Raw genomic sequence first — 16,688 nt, 5'->3', positions numbered from 1 at the left:
GGAGGGGGAAACTACGGGGGAGCAGCATATCATTGTCCCAGTCAGAGGAGGGGGAAACTACGGGGGAGCAGCATATCATTGTCCCAGTCAGAGGAGGGGGAAACTACGGGGGAGCAGCATATCATTGTCCCAGTCAGAGGAGGGGGAAACTAGGGGGAAGCAGCATCAAAAGACTAATCAAAAGGAATCAGTGAGCAACAAAAACATGAAACAAAACTCCCCCCTTGCCCGCCACCGTAGCACCCCAAAGATTCTTCCATTTCATCAACTGTGATACAGGGGGGTAGAAATGAGAAATGTGCATGGCAGCGATGTGGTACAATGCAGCGTTGGTTCTGGTTTCCACCGCTTCACTCCACACTCTCCTGCTGAGTTAATACATCTGACCTCTGCTTAATTAAAATAACAGACTATCCTCCACTGAGAGAAAAGAGACAATTTGAGAATTATTCCAACTAATCGCTAATTAACATTCGGGAAAACAACAAGAAACCCATCATAAAAGATATATCTATTTTTAGTTATGCAAAGAGAGAGGGAGAGAGGGAGGAACCGTCAGAGAGTTATTCTGGCTAACCTAATAATGAACAAATATACAGTAAAGCTCATGTGATGACATGTTATCAAATACATAGGAAAGAGCTAGTAATGGATTCTAAACTAACTGACAACCATAAGGAACTCATTTAGTAGTATGCATAGGAGCTAGAAGCAGAGCTGCCATGTCTGTCGGCGCCATCTTACAAACATATTTCTTAAATACAGTTTAACATTCAACAGTATTTCGTCATGAAAAATTATTCTCTGTAAGGTTTATAGTTAATTATTGTTGTCACAATGTTCATTCTCATGTACTATTCTTGAGAAAACAACTGAAGGTGAATAGAGAGGGAGAGAACAATGGTCTTACGGCTTTAATTGTTGTTGTTATTTTCTGCCATCTTGAATGCTGGCTGTCGCTGCCATGAGGCCTGTAATACTCCAGTGTTCATGGCGTGTTAAGAGGATATCATTATCGTGTGTTTTTCGGAGTAAGCCGCAGATTTGGTTAAATATAGTAGTTTTTTTTGTTTCCTCTTGTTTTCATTGGTGTGTTGAAGCTGGGTCAAGCTGAAACCTCCCATGACAGTTCTCTCACATCAAGCCGCCAAAGTGCCTCCTCTTGCCACAAACACAGCCAATATCGATGCTATGCTCAAAACTGATTGAAAAGAGACTTACATGTTTCAAAGCATGCTGGGAATTAGGGGCCAGGCGACAACCCAAAGTATTAAAGCTTAGATAGTCACCAGTATGCTATAAATAGACAGCGTATGCCCACTTTGTACAGACTGACTGGTAGCCTACACACAAACCACTACATGTAAACTTTAATTCGAAACAACATATCCAGAAAGTATTTACAGAACAATACACTGACACTATAGTCCAGAGATCATTTTTAGCTTCTGTCCTGTACTATGGCAAAAATAACAACAGACAGACAAATCTCCATATTCATGCACTAATGAAAGCAATGCTAAATAAATGAAGCCCCAAAATTGTCATAATTAAACTATTTAACACAATTAAAAAACAGTCTCTTAGCTGTACTGAATGACATTGTAAATGTGGAGTATGTGATGCAGTGTGTTCTTTAACACCTCTCTTTACAACTCATTTTTCTAAATCCTGTATTTACATTCTCTCTTTACCAGTAGAATAAATTGCCTTACAGTGCTCTCCGGAAATTAGGGAAGAGAGCATTGCATCCACTTGTTATGTGGAAAGTCATGTGATGTACTTGTTGAAATGTTGTGATTCTATAGGGCTGCCTTTTTTTTTACAACAGGACAGGGAGGACAGAAGAGCAGGAAAAAGCCGATAGACATGACAGTAAGTGGAGATCTGCTTTTTAACATCAGAAGGTGTACACAACTTTAACTTAAAAAAACACCGATTATAAATCGCTGTCTTAAATGTATTTCTGTTATAGTTATTTGGGTGTGTTAGTTACAAAATAATTGTGAATAGCTAACTATTTTGTAACTAACACACCCAAATAACTATAACAGAAATACATTTAAGACAGCGATTTATAATCGGTGTTTTTTTAAGTTAAAGTTATATACCCCACGGGGGGCCAGTATGAAAAATGTATGCACTCACTAATTGGAAGTCGCTCTGGATAAGAGTGTCTGCTAAATGACTAAAATGTTTTTAAAAAAGTGATATATCTAAATCTCCAGATATTCTAATTGTCGTCCCAAAACACTTTGCTTTTGAGTCAGAGTATCTGCGAGGGAATCTGTGGTGCAGAGAGTGTATTAGTAGAGCAGTGCAGTAATACGATAGCATACGTATTCATCACATCATATCTATCTGTGCAGATCATCAGTAACGATCAACTAAAAGGAGCAGAGAATAATCATCAGTTGCTTTTTTTCACTAGGAGGGTGTGAAATGATTCAAGTATGTTCCTGAAATGCCTGAAAATTTATAAACATTGGTAAAGGAAAGTATTATGATTTGGCAGAAGTAATTGAATTCTTAATAAAAAATGACTGTGCTGTTGGTGATTTGGATATGACTGAGCACTATACCTTTTTTTAATTTTTTAATTTGTTTTTTTTGTTTAGTCATTTAGCAGACGCTATCCAGAGCGACTTACAGTTAGTGAGTGCACACATTCTTTTTATTTTTATTTTTCATAATTTTTAATTTAATTTAAAAAAACACCATGCTCCACCAACTGAGCTACATCCCTGCCCGCCATTCCCTACCCTGGGCCAATTGTGCGCCCCATGGGTCTCCCGGTCACGGCCGGCTACGACAGAGCCAGGATTCGAACCAGGATCTCTAGTGGCACAGCCTTAGACCACTGCACCACTCGGGAGGCCTATACCCACACCTGAATACAAACTATGTCAACAAAACACAAGAGTAAATTAAATCATTTTAAAAAGCTAATTCAACATTTTAAATCACTTTTAACGCTGTAAGTGTGTAGTCATTGTTGGAGACCATTAACATGTTTTTCCTTGACGTATATACTGAATGTACAAAACATTAGGAACACCTTTTCCCCTCAGAACAGACTCAATTCGTCGGGGCATAAACTCTACATGGTGTCGAAAGCATTCCACAGGGATACTGGCCCATGTTGACTCCAAAGCTTCCCACAGCTGCGTCAAGTTGGCTGGATGTCCTTTGGGTGGTGGACCATTCTTGATACACACGAGAAACTGTTGAGCATGAAAAACCCAGCAGCATTGCAGTTTTTGACACACTCAAACCGGTGCGCCTGGCACCTATTTCCATACCCCGTTCAAAGGCACTTAAATATTTTGTCTTGCTCATTCACCCTCTGAATGACACATACTCAATCCATGTCTCAATTGTCTCAAGGCTTAAAAATCCTTCTTTAACTTGTCTCCTACCCTTAATCTAGACTGATTGAAGTGGATGTAACAAGTGACATCAATAAGGGATAAGAGCTTTCACCTCTATTCACCTGTTCAGTCTATATCATGGAAAGAGCACGTGTTCCAAATGTTTTGTACACTCAGTGTATATAGAATCAATATGTTGTATGAAATTAAATATTGGGAATTCAAATTTGTGGGAATTTTATTCTGAAGTATTTAATACTGTATGGACTAAATCAAATAGATTGCTCTGCTCAGTACTACCAATCCATTGTGAATATTTTCCTGGAGAGAACACAAACCCTGTGACATTTAGAGAGGAAACATGATGTCATGTTTCATACCTCACGGAAAAAACAGATTCAATATTATGTCAACTTAAAGGCACTGGGAAATGATCTCTTTGATTTCCACATGATAAAAATGTAAATATCACTCTTTCTTTTTAAAACAGGGTGTTATTGCTCCTGACACTGTCTGGTTGAGAAGTCCATCGACCTTTACATCATCATTCCTTTGGTTGCCCATCAATGTAATGACAAGTAGACATGCATCTGTAACTGCAGGTGTCATAAAGGTCCCCATATATCTTACAACAGCCTATATATATGTAAACTAACTCAATAAGGACACTAGGACTGCAAATTGTGTGGATATTCAAGTTGTGACAGACAGAGGACAGACCAGTTGAAATGTTACTCAATGGTGCCATCTAGTGGTTGTAAAAGCACCCTGTCTGAGACGGACGAAGATCCAAACCCTCTTGTAACACAGAAGTTTGAACAACAATAATCTGTTATATTTGCTGCAATAATTTGATTGCTTTGTCTACGGATTCATCTGCATTGCAATTATAAGTGTAGCATTAAAACACTAATTAATTAACTCAATTGTGGGTAGATTGATTAATTCTAAATAAACATGAGATTGCTGCAGCAAACGAGCTCTGCAGCAGCGTGGAGACATCTGGGACTGAGAGGAGAAGACATTTTGATTATCTTCAGACACGTGTAGTTGCAAATCTTTTAATTAACATGAGTAGATAGTGAGGTTGTTGAACATCTACAGTAGCTGCCTGTTATGTGTTCTCATATTTGGTCAGTTTATCAATGAGAAATGAGGCAGTAGATTTAAAATGCAGTGGTACTAGTGAAAGGGATCGATCTATACTGGGGCATATCCATCATCACCTTTCAAGATTTTTTTAAAAGAATGGGGCCTGTATATGCAAATTCAGCTACCAAAAAAGAGAATGAAATTAAGATCAAACAAAGCAGATGGTCACATAAATCATCTTTTCACATGTTGGACTGTTGCCCTTATTACAGAACAATGAATCACGTGATGTTTTGGAATAGTTTGGCCTTTCTGCTCTTGATCAGGTAAGACTATCATGACGTGTTGATGTTTAATTGGTTTGAAAATACAACAATCATGATAAAAATAGGGTGGTTAATAAGGTTATATTCAAGCTGAAGAAAACATATCAAGCTAGAATATCATGCTTTATTCCCTGACTTCTACCTACAGTACAGTACAGTATCACATGCATCATTTCTCATGCCACATACTAGGCTAACTAAGCATGGTTCTGAACAGGGGTTCAGTGGAGGGGTTTGAACAATCTGTATCAATACAATCCAAGCCCTGGAATAGAGAGAGCAGTCAGTCAAAAAGCTGTCCTTTCTGAGGCTCTGTCAGGATCTGCACATACAGAAAAGCCTCATCAGAGAGATACTGCTAAAGTGCATGTAATACTTTAGAGATTTAATGCAGGTTTTAATTGGATAGAGGCCCATTATTTTTCAATACAGAAGGGGCAGTGAGGCACATAAAGCTCTTGAATATTTTTGCAAATCGTGTTCAACAGCATAATGATTAACCATGGCACTAAATTTGCCTCACAAAATGAAAAGCAAACTTCATGCAAGGCGTAATTTAATTGTTTCCCTTCACATTTTCTGCCTTTCCATTGTTGGAAGCTTAACATTTTTAGTCTGCTCAACAGCTGCCTGCCTTGTGATGCTTGAGCTGCAACAATGTGATTGACAAATGTTTTGAAGTACTGTTGTCGCAGTGTGTTTTCACCTCCATACAGTCCCAGGGAATATTACATCATTTCCTGCTCAATTTGATGCCTTATGGAATTTTTTCCACTTAGTTCTATTGATTACAGATCATCTACTGATATTTGATAAATCATTATGTATGGAGGACTGATCATTTGAAATCTCTATTTCAGTACTGTATCTTAGATTGTGTGTGTCCAAGGGTATGAGTGCAATAAGGTGTTTTATTATTATATATCAAAGAAATGCAATATTATTCCAATATAACCAACACAATATAGAGATATTTGTTTACTCTAGGTATTATGTTTACTCAGGTTAAGATCATTTGACATAATGATCATTCAAAAGTGGAATAATTTTAAACATTTGTCTGTTTGTTTACGGTAGTGTATGTTTCCAGGATTATGAAAGCATGAGTCAAATTTCTATTAGTCTCTTCAATGTCTGTTCAATCTGAAGAGAACACTGCCATCTGGGCAACAATTAGTGGAAATGCAATCTACCAGTCTGGGTCTATGCATGTCTGTGTTTCCTTAACACTTCTGAATCCTTATGGGACAAATAACATTTAACAATAGATTAATCAGATTGAGCATGCACATATGGGGTCCGCTTAGCTTTCCCTTTAATGTGCATTCCTTCAAAATAAGTTTTTTGTAGACACCTGTAAGCATAAAAAAAATGCTAAAGAAGTATAAAAGATAATGCAGTACCAGGAAGAGGCAGGATGTACCGCTACTAGAGACACACAGAGGTAATGAAGGGGATCAATAGGATTAGGAAAAGCATTTTCTGTTTTGCCAGAAATATTGACATTGAAATGGGAATAGTTTAACATAACTGTTATACCAGTAAATAATAAGTAAGTATTACAGAGATTGGAAAAATTAGGACATTCTGAGCTAGAACGAAAAACAATCAAGTCACTTTGAATGACAATGGCCATTTTGGCACTTTTTAATTCATATAACCCCACGTTCGGTTTAGCGTTCCCTGGATATATATATATTTTTTACAGTTACACCTGACCTGTGTAGTTAGTTCAGGGAACAACAACAATGCCCAACGGCAGCTTTCTAAATCCACTCTGAATCGGAACTTTCTTAATGCTGCATCGAGAGTTTCTGTTTTAGTTAGAAGATGCCACTGCTTCCTCATTGGTTTGTCTCCTACTGATTAGGGCTCTCATCTTATGTAAATCCTCTTAAGTCATATGTTATTGTTTATTGCAGTACTGTGAAGGTTAGGTGTTTCCTAAGCCCTGTGCGCTGTCTTATCTCCCCACCACATGCATCTTTGTCTCTCCAATGTCTCTGTTTTTTTTCTTCTCTTTTTAATACACTAATGGATGAAAAAAGTTGTGGGAACTGAACTGATGTGATGTTCTTGTTGACAACCAATCCACTGCACTGAAATGCTCATCTCTCCCAATGGCTAACAACAAAAACAGTTCAGGAGACAAAGAGATGTGATGTGTTGAGTGCTCCAGGAATATCACAATGTTATCTGAAAGTCTGTGGTTTCAGTTTGCCTACTGAATGCGTCCTCAGAAATACACTTTGGTCAGCTTCTAGTGGCCAGAGAATGGGGTGTAGAGAAAATGTTGCAGTTTTAAAGCAAGTTTTCTGTAATTCTAAACATTTTGCCATGGGGTGGAGAGAAATCTTTTCAGTTTTAAAGCACATTTCCTGAAATTCTACACCTTTTGCCATGACTCATGCCATGTTAATATGATATCTGATTGACTAACAAAATCAATAGGGTCGTCCTGAAGGTCAGGGTCCCTTCGTGCCTGGTCGGTAATTCGGCCATGATTTAAATAGCTGCTGGGTAGACTAACTTAACAATCTAAAAAGATTTAGCTGACATGGGCTAATTGAGTGACAGTCAGTGACTGACATTTAGTGGGGGAAAAAAGTATTTAGTCAGCCACCAATTGTGCAAGTTCTCCCACTTAAAAAGATGAGAGAGGCCTGTAATTTTCATCATAGGTACACGTCAACTATGACAGACAAATTGAGAGAAAAAATTTCCAGAAAATCACATTGTAGGATTTTTAATGAATTTATTTGCAAATTATGGTGGAAAATAAGTATTTGGTCACCTACAAACAAGCAAGATTTCTGGCTCTCACAGACCTGTAACTTCTTCTTTAAGAGGCTCCTCTGTCCTCCACTCGTTACCTGTATTAATGGCACCTGTTTGAACTTGTTATCAGTATAAAAGACACCTGTCTACAACCTCAAACAGTCACACTCCAAACTCCACTATGGCCAAGACCAAAGAGCTGTCAAAGGACACCAGAAACAAAATTGTAGACCTGCACCAAGCTGGGAAGACTGAATCTGCAATAGGTAAGCAGCTTGGTTTGAAGAAATCAACTGTGGGAGCAATTATTAGGAAATGGAAGACATACAAGACCACTGATAATCTCCCTCGATCTGGGGCTCCACGCAAGATCTCACCCCGTGGGGTCAAAATTATCACAAGAACGGTGAGCAAAAATCCCAGAACCACACAGGGGGACCTAGTGAATGACCTGCAGAGAGCTGGGACCAAAGTAACAAAGCCTACCATCAGTAACACACTAAGCCGCCAGGGACTCAAATCCTGCAGTGCCAGACGTGTCCCCCTGCTTAAGCCAGTACATGTCCAGGCCCGTCTGAAGTTCGCTAGAGTGCATTTGGATGATCCAGAAGAGGATTGGGAGAATGTCATATGGTCAGATGAAACCAAAATATAACTTTTTGAGAAAAACTCAACTTGTCGTGTTTGGAGGACAAATAATGCTGAGTTGCATCCAAAGAACACCATACCTACTGTGAAGCATGGGGGTGGAAACATCATGCTTTGGGGCTGTTTTTCTGCAAAGGGACCAGGACGACTGATCCGTGTAAAGGAAAGAATGAATGGGGCCATGTATCGTGAGATTTTGAGTGAAAACCTCCTTCCATCAGCAAGGGCATTGAAGATGAAACGTGGCTGGGTCTTTCAGCATGACAATGATCCCAAACACACCGCCCGGGCAACGAAGGAGTGGCTTCGTAAGAAGCATTTCAAGGTCCTGGAGTGGCCTAGCCAGTCACCAGATCTCAACCCCATAGAAAATCTTTGGAGGGAGTTGAAAGTCCGTGTTTCCCAGCGACAGCCCCAAAACATCACTGCTCTAGAAGAGATCTGCATGGAGGAATGGGCCAAAATACCAGCAACAGTGTGTGAAAACCTTGTGAAGACTTACAGAAAACGTTTGACCTGTGTCATTGCCAACAAAGGGTATATAACAAAGTATTGAGAAACTTTTGTTATTGACCAAATACTTATTTTCCACCATAATTTGCAAATAAATTCATTAAAAATCCTACAATGTGATTTTCTGATTTTTTTTCCTCATTTTGTCTGTCATAGTTGACGTGTACCTATGATGAAAATTACAGGCCTCTCTCATCTTTTTAAGTGGGAGAACTTGCACAATTGGTGGCTGACTAAATACTTTTTTTCCCCACTGTAACAAGTGTAAAACTGCTGATGCACAACCAAATTTCGAAATTCCACCTTGTGTATTCTACTATTCTAACTCTCAACAGTAAGTAGAGACCCCGACTGAGTTCCTAGCATCCGGGGCACGTGCCCTTTGTGTCCGGTCGGGGCCCCCTAGCGGCTGGGGGCCCTAGGCGACCGCCTATGTCGCTTAAGCCCAGGGCCGGCTCTGGCTGTAACCTTTGACTAACCTCATGTTCTGGGAATGTTGGAAAGCAAGAAGTCAGCAATCCATCAATCATTGGCCTATTTGTGGGAAGGGCCGAAAGCCCACCATAAAATGGGTGGTCCCTGGAGCTTCATGGAGACAAACACACTTTAGGTCTACTGCACGTTAATTTCTTCCTCACTTTCTACCAGACAATTTTTACTTGCACATGCTTGCCATCTGTGATCTGGATAAATTGAGTGAAAACAATTTTTTTATGGAAGTAACGTCCTAGGGGACCGAGGACCTGCAAGTCTGGTCAAGTTTGCTAAATATTGCGAAATCTAGGCTACTTCCTGGGAATGTATTTTTGTCTCTCTCTCTTGTTGTGAAAGGTGTGTCTACTTGTGAAATATTTGTTCGTTGTATGTCCCATCTCAGCAAAACATTTTCTAACTGACATTATAGGCCTATGCCCAGAGCTTCTAAAAGAGAAAGAAAAAATGTTAAACCAAAGCAGGATTCTTATAAAAGGAGGGAAAATTGTGAACGAGGATTGCTCCATTATCAGTGATGTCTACATTGAAGACGGACAAATTAAAGAAGTCGGATTAAACCTCCAAATCCCGGTCGGAGTTATCGTTATAGATGCCACTGATAAACTGGTGATACCGGGTGGTATCGATACCCATACCCACATGGAGTTGGCATTTATGGGCACCAAAGCAGTAGATGATTTCCATATTGGAACTAAGGTAAGAATAGTTTTGTGTTGTTTGATTTCACTGCATTAGGAATATTCTCTAGTAAATCAGAACAAAAATAATTACAGTGCCTTCAGAAAGTATTCATAACCCTTGACTTATTCCACATTTTGTTGGGGAATTCAAAAAGGATTAAATAGATGTCTTTCTCTCCCATCTACACACAATAACCCATAATGACAAAGTGAATAGATGTTTTTAGAAATGTTCACAAATTCATTTACATAAGTATTCACACCCCTCAGTCAATACTTCGTTGAATAACCTTTGGCAGAAATTACAGCTGTGTGTCTTTCTGTATAAGTCTCTAAAAGCTTTCCACACATGAATTGTGCAACATTTGCTCATTATTCTTTTCAAAATTCTTCAAGCTCTGTCAAATTGGTTGTTAATCATTGCTAGACAACAATTTTCAGGTCTTGCCATAGACCTTCAAGGAGATTTAAGTCAAAACTGTAACTCGAACCACTCAGGAATATTCATTGACTTCTTGGTAAGCAACTCCACTCTAGTTGGCCTTGTGTTTTAGGTTATTGTCCTGCTGAAAGGTGAATTAATCTACCAGTGTTTGGTGGAAAGCAGACTGAACCAGATTTTCCTCTAGGATTTTGCCTGTGCTTAGCTCCATTCTGTTAATTTGTTATCCTGAAAAACTCGCCAGTCCTTAATGAGTACAAGCATACCCATAACATGATGCAGCCACCACTATGCTTGAAAATATGGAGAGTGGTACTAAGTAATGTGTTGTATTGGATTTGCTCCAAACATAACACTTTGTATTCAGGACAAAAAGTGAATTGCTTTGCCAAATGTTTAGGAGTCAATTAGGTTAGTATTGTGGAGTAACTACAATGTTGTTGATCCATCCTCAGTATTTTTCTATCACAACCATTAAACTCTGTAACTGTTTTAAAGTCACCATTTGCCTCGTGGTGAAATCCCCGAGCAGTTTCCTTCCTTTCCGGCAACTGAGTTAGGAAGGACGCTTGTATTTTTGTAGTGACTGTGTGTAGTTATACACCATTCAAAGTGTAATTAATAACTTCACCATGCTCAAAGGGATATTCAATGTCTGCATATTTTTTTTACCCATCTACCAATAGGTACCCTTCTTTGCAAGGCATTGAAAAACCTCCCTGGTCTTTGTGGTTGAATCTGTGTTTGAAATTCACTGCTCGACTGAGGGACCTTACAGATAATGAATTGTATGTTTCGGGGTACAGAGATGAGGTAGTCATTCAAAAATCCTGTTAAATACTAGTATTGCACAGAGTCCATGCAATTTATTAAGCACATTTTTACTCCTGAACGTATTTAGGCTTGGCATAACAAAAGGGGTTGAATACTTATTGACTCAAGACATTTCAGCTTTTCATTTTTAATTAATATGTAAACATTTCAAAAAACATAATTCCACTTTTACATTATGGGGTATTGTGTGTAGGCCAGTGACAAAACATCTAAATGTAATCCATTTAAAATTCAGGCTGTAACACAACATTTGGGTGTGAATATTTTCTGAAGGCACTGTAGTTGTCTGTCTTTTCTGTATTAGAGGTAGGCTACATAAAACCCCATTTAATGAAGTTTAAAACATACATACTGTACCTTTACATAATTAAAAACATATAATCAGTAGGCTATTAAACAAAAAAAAGCATTATAATGTGCAGTAGATGGCCGATGCTGCAGAAATGCAAGTAAACTTGTTGTTTACATTTTTCAGTGCTGAAAGTACAGTGTAGCCTACCACTTCCCTGTAAAGTGCACTCCTCCATAACGTTTCATTGAGAGGTGTGATCAACCACCCCCCATCATCAACATCATCATTACACTGCAGTGTATTTTTATACTGAAAAAGTATAAAGAGAGCATTAGTGAGGCATTAGTCGGGCACTGATGTTGGGCGATTAGACCTGGCTCGCAGTCGGTGTTCCAATTCATCCCAAAGGTGTTAGATGGGTTGAGGTCAGGGCTCTGTGCAGGCCAGTCAAGTTCTTCCACACTGATCTTGACAAACCATTTCTGTATGGACCTCGCTTTGTGCACGGGGGCATTGTCATGTTGAAACAGGAAAGGGCCTTCCCCAAACTGTTGCCACAAGTTGGAAGCACGGAATAGTCTAGAATGTAATTCATTGTATGCTGTAGCGTTAAGATTTCCCTTCACTGGAACTAAGGGGCCTAGCTCGAACCAGCCCCAGACCATTATTCCTCCTTTACAGTTGGCACTATGCATTGGGGCAGGTAGCGTTCTCCTGGCATCCGCCAAACCCAGATTCGTACGTCGGACTGCCAGATGGTGAAGCGTGATTCATCACTCCATAGAACACGTTTCCACTGGTCCAGAGTCCAATGGCGGCGAGCTTTACACCACTCCAGCTGACGCTTGGCATTGCACATGGTGATCTTAGGCTTGTGTGCGGCTGCTCGGGCACGGAAACCCATTTCATGACGAACAGTTATTGTGCTGACGTTGCTTCGAGAGGCAGTTTGGAACTCGGTAGTGAGTGTTGCAACCGAGGACAGACGATTTTTACGTGCTACACGCTTCAGCACTCGCGGTCCTGTTCTGTGAGCTTGTGTGGCGTTGTTGCTCCTAGACCTTTCCACTTCACAATAACAGCACTTACAGTTGGCCAGGGGCAGCTCTAGCAGGGCAGAAATTTGACGAACTGACTTGTTGGAAAGGTGGCATCCAATGACGGTGCCATGTTGAAAGTCTGAGCTCTTCAGTAAGGCCATTCTACTGCCAAAGTTTGTCTATGGAGATGGCATGACAGTGTGCTCGATTTTATACACCTGTCAGCAACGGGTGTGGCTGAAATAGCCTAATCTACTAATTTGAAGGAGTGTCCACATATTTTTGTATATATAGTGTACTTTGAAGAGGTAGTGATTGGGTCTAAATAGGTGTTTAGCGTTTGGTAGTCTAAATTCAGTGTACTTGCCTTTAACTGCCATTTCCCGAAAGTCAGACTCTTCCCACATGCCAACTCAGAAGCTTCTGCATTCACCAAATGTTGTGTGGTTATCCTTATATATATATATATATATATATATATATATATATATATATATATATATATATATATATATATATTCTCCAGACTTGCCCAGAGTGAATTGTTGATATGTTGGCATATTTTTTTTATTGTAGATAACCTTTTCTTTGGAAAAATGCACCAAACATGCATTTTATGTACATGTCTTTAGTAAGATGAAAAAAGTATTTATCCACAATATGTTCTGGACAAGTCCGGTTCTGAAGTGTCTTAACAAAATGAAACCAAAATATTTAGGCTTACTTCATCCAGTGTCCAGAAAAATAGAGTTGTGCGATATGCACATATGTGCATATTTAATGAGATATCACCTCATTTGCATATTTTAATAACATATTTCAGTTTTATTTTTTTTACAAAAAAACGTTTTGATTTCCGTGTCTACATTCAACTGGTACAAATGTATAATGATATGATTAAGGGCCTTAAATCAATGTGCCCTAGTTAATATGCATTACAATTATTGACTGTTAACACAACAACTGAGCATTTTCCTTCTCAAAGCAACTGTTCAGAGTATTCAGAGGTTGTTGATTGTGCTCTTCACAAGTCCTTAGTGTCAGCCTTAGCTATGGAAACACAACTTTCCCCAAAATAACACTACGTCTTACACCCCAAAAAAGATTGGGACCCAGGCCAGATGGGGAAATGCCATTATGTCATGCTCAAATTATCTCAAAGTAACTTTAAACCAAGTAATTGAACTCCCTTGCAGAGATGATTTGGGCATGGAATGAAAATTATGCGAACTGAGGGACATTGACTTACATCTAATATTAGTGGTTGGTACAGTGGCTATTTTTAACAAAACCAAAGCATGGATTGCATTCTCTCCTTGTACATAATCTGTCTACACTCTAACCCCAAACGCTATCTGTAGTAAACCCTAACCCTGCTCTCTGTAGCCAGGCTGTCCTTACAGAAGGAACCAGACCACCATGATCCTGGAATAAACCCTCACCCCTTATCATCAACACCCCTATCTAAACCCGAACCCTTGGTGTGCCCAGGCCGCCGCTCTACACCCTAACCCTGTTCTATGTTTGTACAGGCTGCCCTGGCTGGACCATGGCCTGGGACTAAACAATAAACTTAAACCCTGTTCTGTGTATCTCTATCCATGGAACCTAAACCCTGTTCCGTGTATGTCTATCCATGGAACCTAAATCCTGTTCCGTGTATCTCTATCCATGGAACCTAAACCCTGTTCCGTGTATGTCTATCCATGGAACCTAAACCCTGTTCCGTGTATGTCTATCCATGGAACCTAAACCCTGTTCCGTGTATCTCTATCCATGGAACCTAAATCCTGTTCCGTGTATCTCTATCCATGGAACCTAAACCCTGTTCCGTGTATCTCTATCCATGGAACCTAAACCCTGTTCCGTGTATCTCTATCCATGGAACCTAAATCCTGTTCTGTGTATCTCTATCCATGGAACCTAAATCCTGTTCCGTGTATATCTATCCATGGAACCTAAACCCTGTTCCGTGTATGTCTATCCATGGAACCTAAACCCTGTTCTGTGTATGTCTATCCATGGAACCTAAACCCTATTCCGTACATCTCTATCCACGCTGTCCTGGAAAGTGGCAGGAGGCACTATCATGATCCTGGACTACACCGTAAACATTACCCCCTCCTATCCACCCCTCTCTAAACCCTAACCTATATACAACATACCCTAACCCTGCTCTCTGTACCCAGGCTGCCCTGGCAGGAGGGACCACCCTCCTGGATATACCCCATTCCACCACCCCTAAACCCTACATCCTAACCCCTTTTCTAAACCCTAACCCTGCTCTCTGCACTTAGGCTGCCTTGGCAGGAGGGACCACCATGATCCTAGACTTTGTGATCCCCCAGAGAGGCACGTCCCTGCTGGAGGCCTATGATAGGTGGAGGGACACGGCTGACGCCAAGGTCTGCTGTGACTACTCCCTCCATGTGGCCGTCACATGGTGGAGCGACAAGGTAGTGCCACATCAGGGCCATCATGCCCGTTTTATCTATAATCTATTTTCTAACCTGAAAATAAAAATATCACATTTGGCCATCAGAACCCAAAAAAATTTTATGCATCAGACTCATGCTCGTGTGACGAGGTAGCCTTCCCTGCACCCTGTATTTCTATCCCAAGTAAGAGACTAGGGTTCCCATCAGTTACATTTGTACAGATCGTTACAAAATAAGTAGATATTTCTGTCCCAGACTGAAATGTTTCATTTATTTGTCTTGATCTGTGAATGTTTTGTGAGATTGGGCAGGACTTAAAACGTTGTTTATTCTGGCCTGACGCCATCAAATCTATAGGGATTTTATAAAATAGCAGACTTGTTTTGAAAATGAGGGACACTGTCACTGTAGATTCAATCCAGTCAGCAGTAGATCAGCGTTATAGCGTGCTTGACATTTAAAGGTAATTTCCACTTGAGACAAAAAATGTGTTTATGGTGAATGCTGTCTCCACCAAAGCGGGAATATTGCCTTTAAAAGGTGCATCTCCAACAAAGAACTGAATCCCGGCCTTAATCTCAGCAATATCTACTTATTTAAAAAAATACCATGTGGTAATAGACTCCATGGAGACCTGGGATGGACAGTATGTCAATACATGGTTTTTACAGAGATGTTAACAGTCTTATCTCTCAGCATTGCAAAGAAAAGCACCAAAACTAATTTGCTTTTTGCTAAAACCCTTCTAGGTCAAGAAGGAAATGGAGACTTTGGCCAAAGAGAAAGGTGTCAACTCCTTCAAGATGTTCATGGCATACAAGGATGTGTTCATGCTTCAAGACCATGAGCTGTATGCTGCATTTTCCCAATGCAAAGAGATTGGAGCTATAGCCCAGGTGCACGCAGAGAATGGAGACCTTATTGCAGAGGTATTCCCAAACATTCCTGACCACAACACAGCCAATATGGCTCAAACCAGGGGTTCGTTCAGTTCGCTTCAATGTTTGCAATGTTGTGTGACGGTTTGTATTGAACGACACATTTTCACCAAATGGTACGCACCATTCTTCAACAGCCTTTGAGGTAAGTTTGCTCCCGTTTGGTGGGTGTGGTGAGGTGTGCCCTGATCAATTTAAGTGTGACCATTTGAAATCGTAAAAATCATGCAGCAAACCATATGGTAACTGCCATCTGGGCCACCATAATCACAAAATGTTTCAACTGGTCATTCAGTACATTACTGCTTTCATTGAATTTAACATTGCACACTGTTCTGTCGTACTGAACGCTCCCCGGAAAAAAACATGGAACCTTGTGGGTAACAATGTACCCATACAATATCCCATGAACCAGGACTGAACAAATGTTAATTTATCAACTGTTGGTGAGAAAATACAAATTACCTATTTTGACAGACTAAGGAAATACATTATATTGAGAAAGGTTCAGTCAGGAGTTCCTATTGACTGTCTGCTCAGTGTGTAAGTATTCCAGAGGTCATTGGTTTAGGTTAATGTTTAATCCTGATGTAACCTAATAGAAGACTAAACAAGAAACAAGCCATGCAAAACTATCCCTATCCAAGCCATGCAAAACTAACCCTATCCAAGCCATGCAAAACTATCCCTATCCAAGCCATGCAAAACTAACCCTATCCAAGCCATGCAAAACTATCCATATCCAAGCCATGCAAAACTATCCCTATCCAAGCCATGCAAAACTAACCCTATCCAAGCCAT

General features: G+C 40.0%; 1 protein-coding gene across 2 annotated transcripts in view; it reads left to right on the top strand.

Annotated features, from left to right (window-relative positions):
- Positions 1 to 9,496: 9,496 nt before the first annotated feature.
- Positions 9,497 to 16,688, top strand: part of LOC311124693 (dihydropyrimidinase-like) — a 54,054-nt gene continuing 46,862 nt past the window's right edge. The window contains exons 1-3 of one of the 2 annotated variants that reach the window (XM_084158325.1): positions 9,497 to 9,919; positions 14,809 to 14,967; positions 15,699 to 15,878. In XM_084158325.1, coding sequence (XP_084014451.1) covers positions 9,668 to 9,919; positions 14,809 to 14,967; positions 15,699 to 15,878 — 591 coding nt within the window. In that variant the 5' untranslated portion in view covers positions 9,497 to 9,667. The remainder of the gene's footprint in view (positions 9,920 to 14,808; positions 14,968 to 15,698; positions 15,879 to 16,688) is intronic. The other variant, XM_084158326.1, reaches the window with a different exon arrangement.

This window comes from Coregonus lavaretus (assembly GCF_964263955.1).
Source record: "Coregonus lavaretus genome assembly, chromosome: 3".
Lineage (NCBI taxonomy): Eukaryota > Metazoa > Chordata > Actinopteri > Salmoniformes > Salmonidae > Coregonus > Coregonus lavaretus.
Note: the sequence above shows the minus strand (reverse complement) of the source record. Positions and strands in the feature narration are given on the sequence as shown.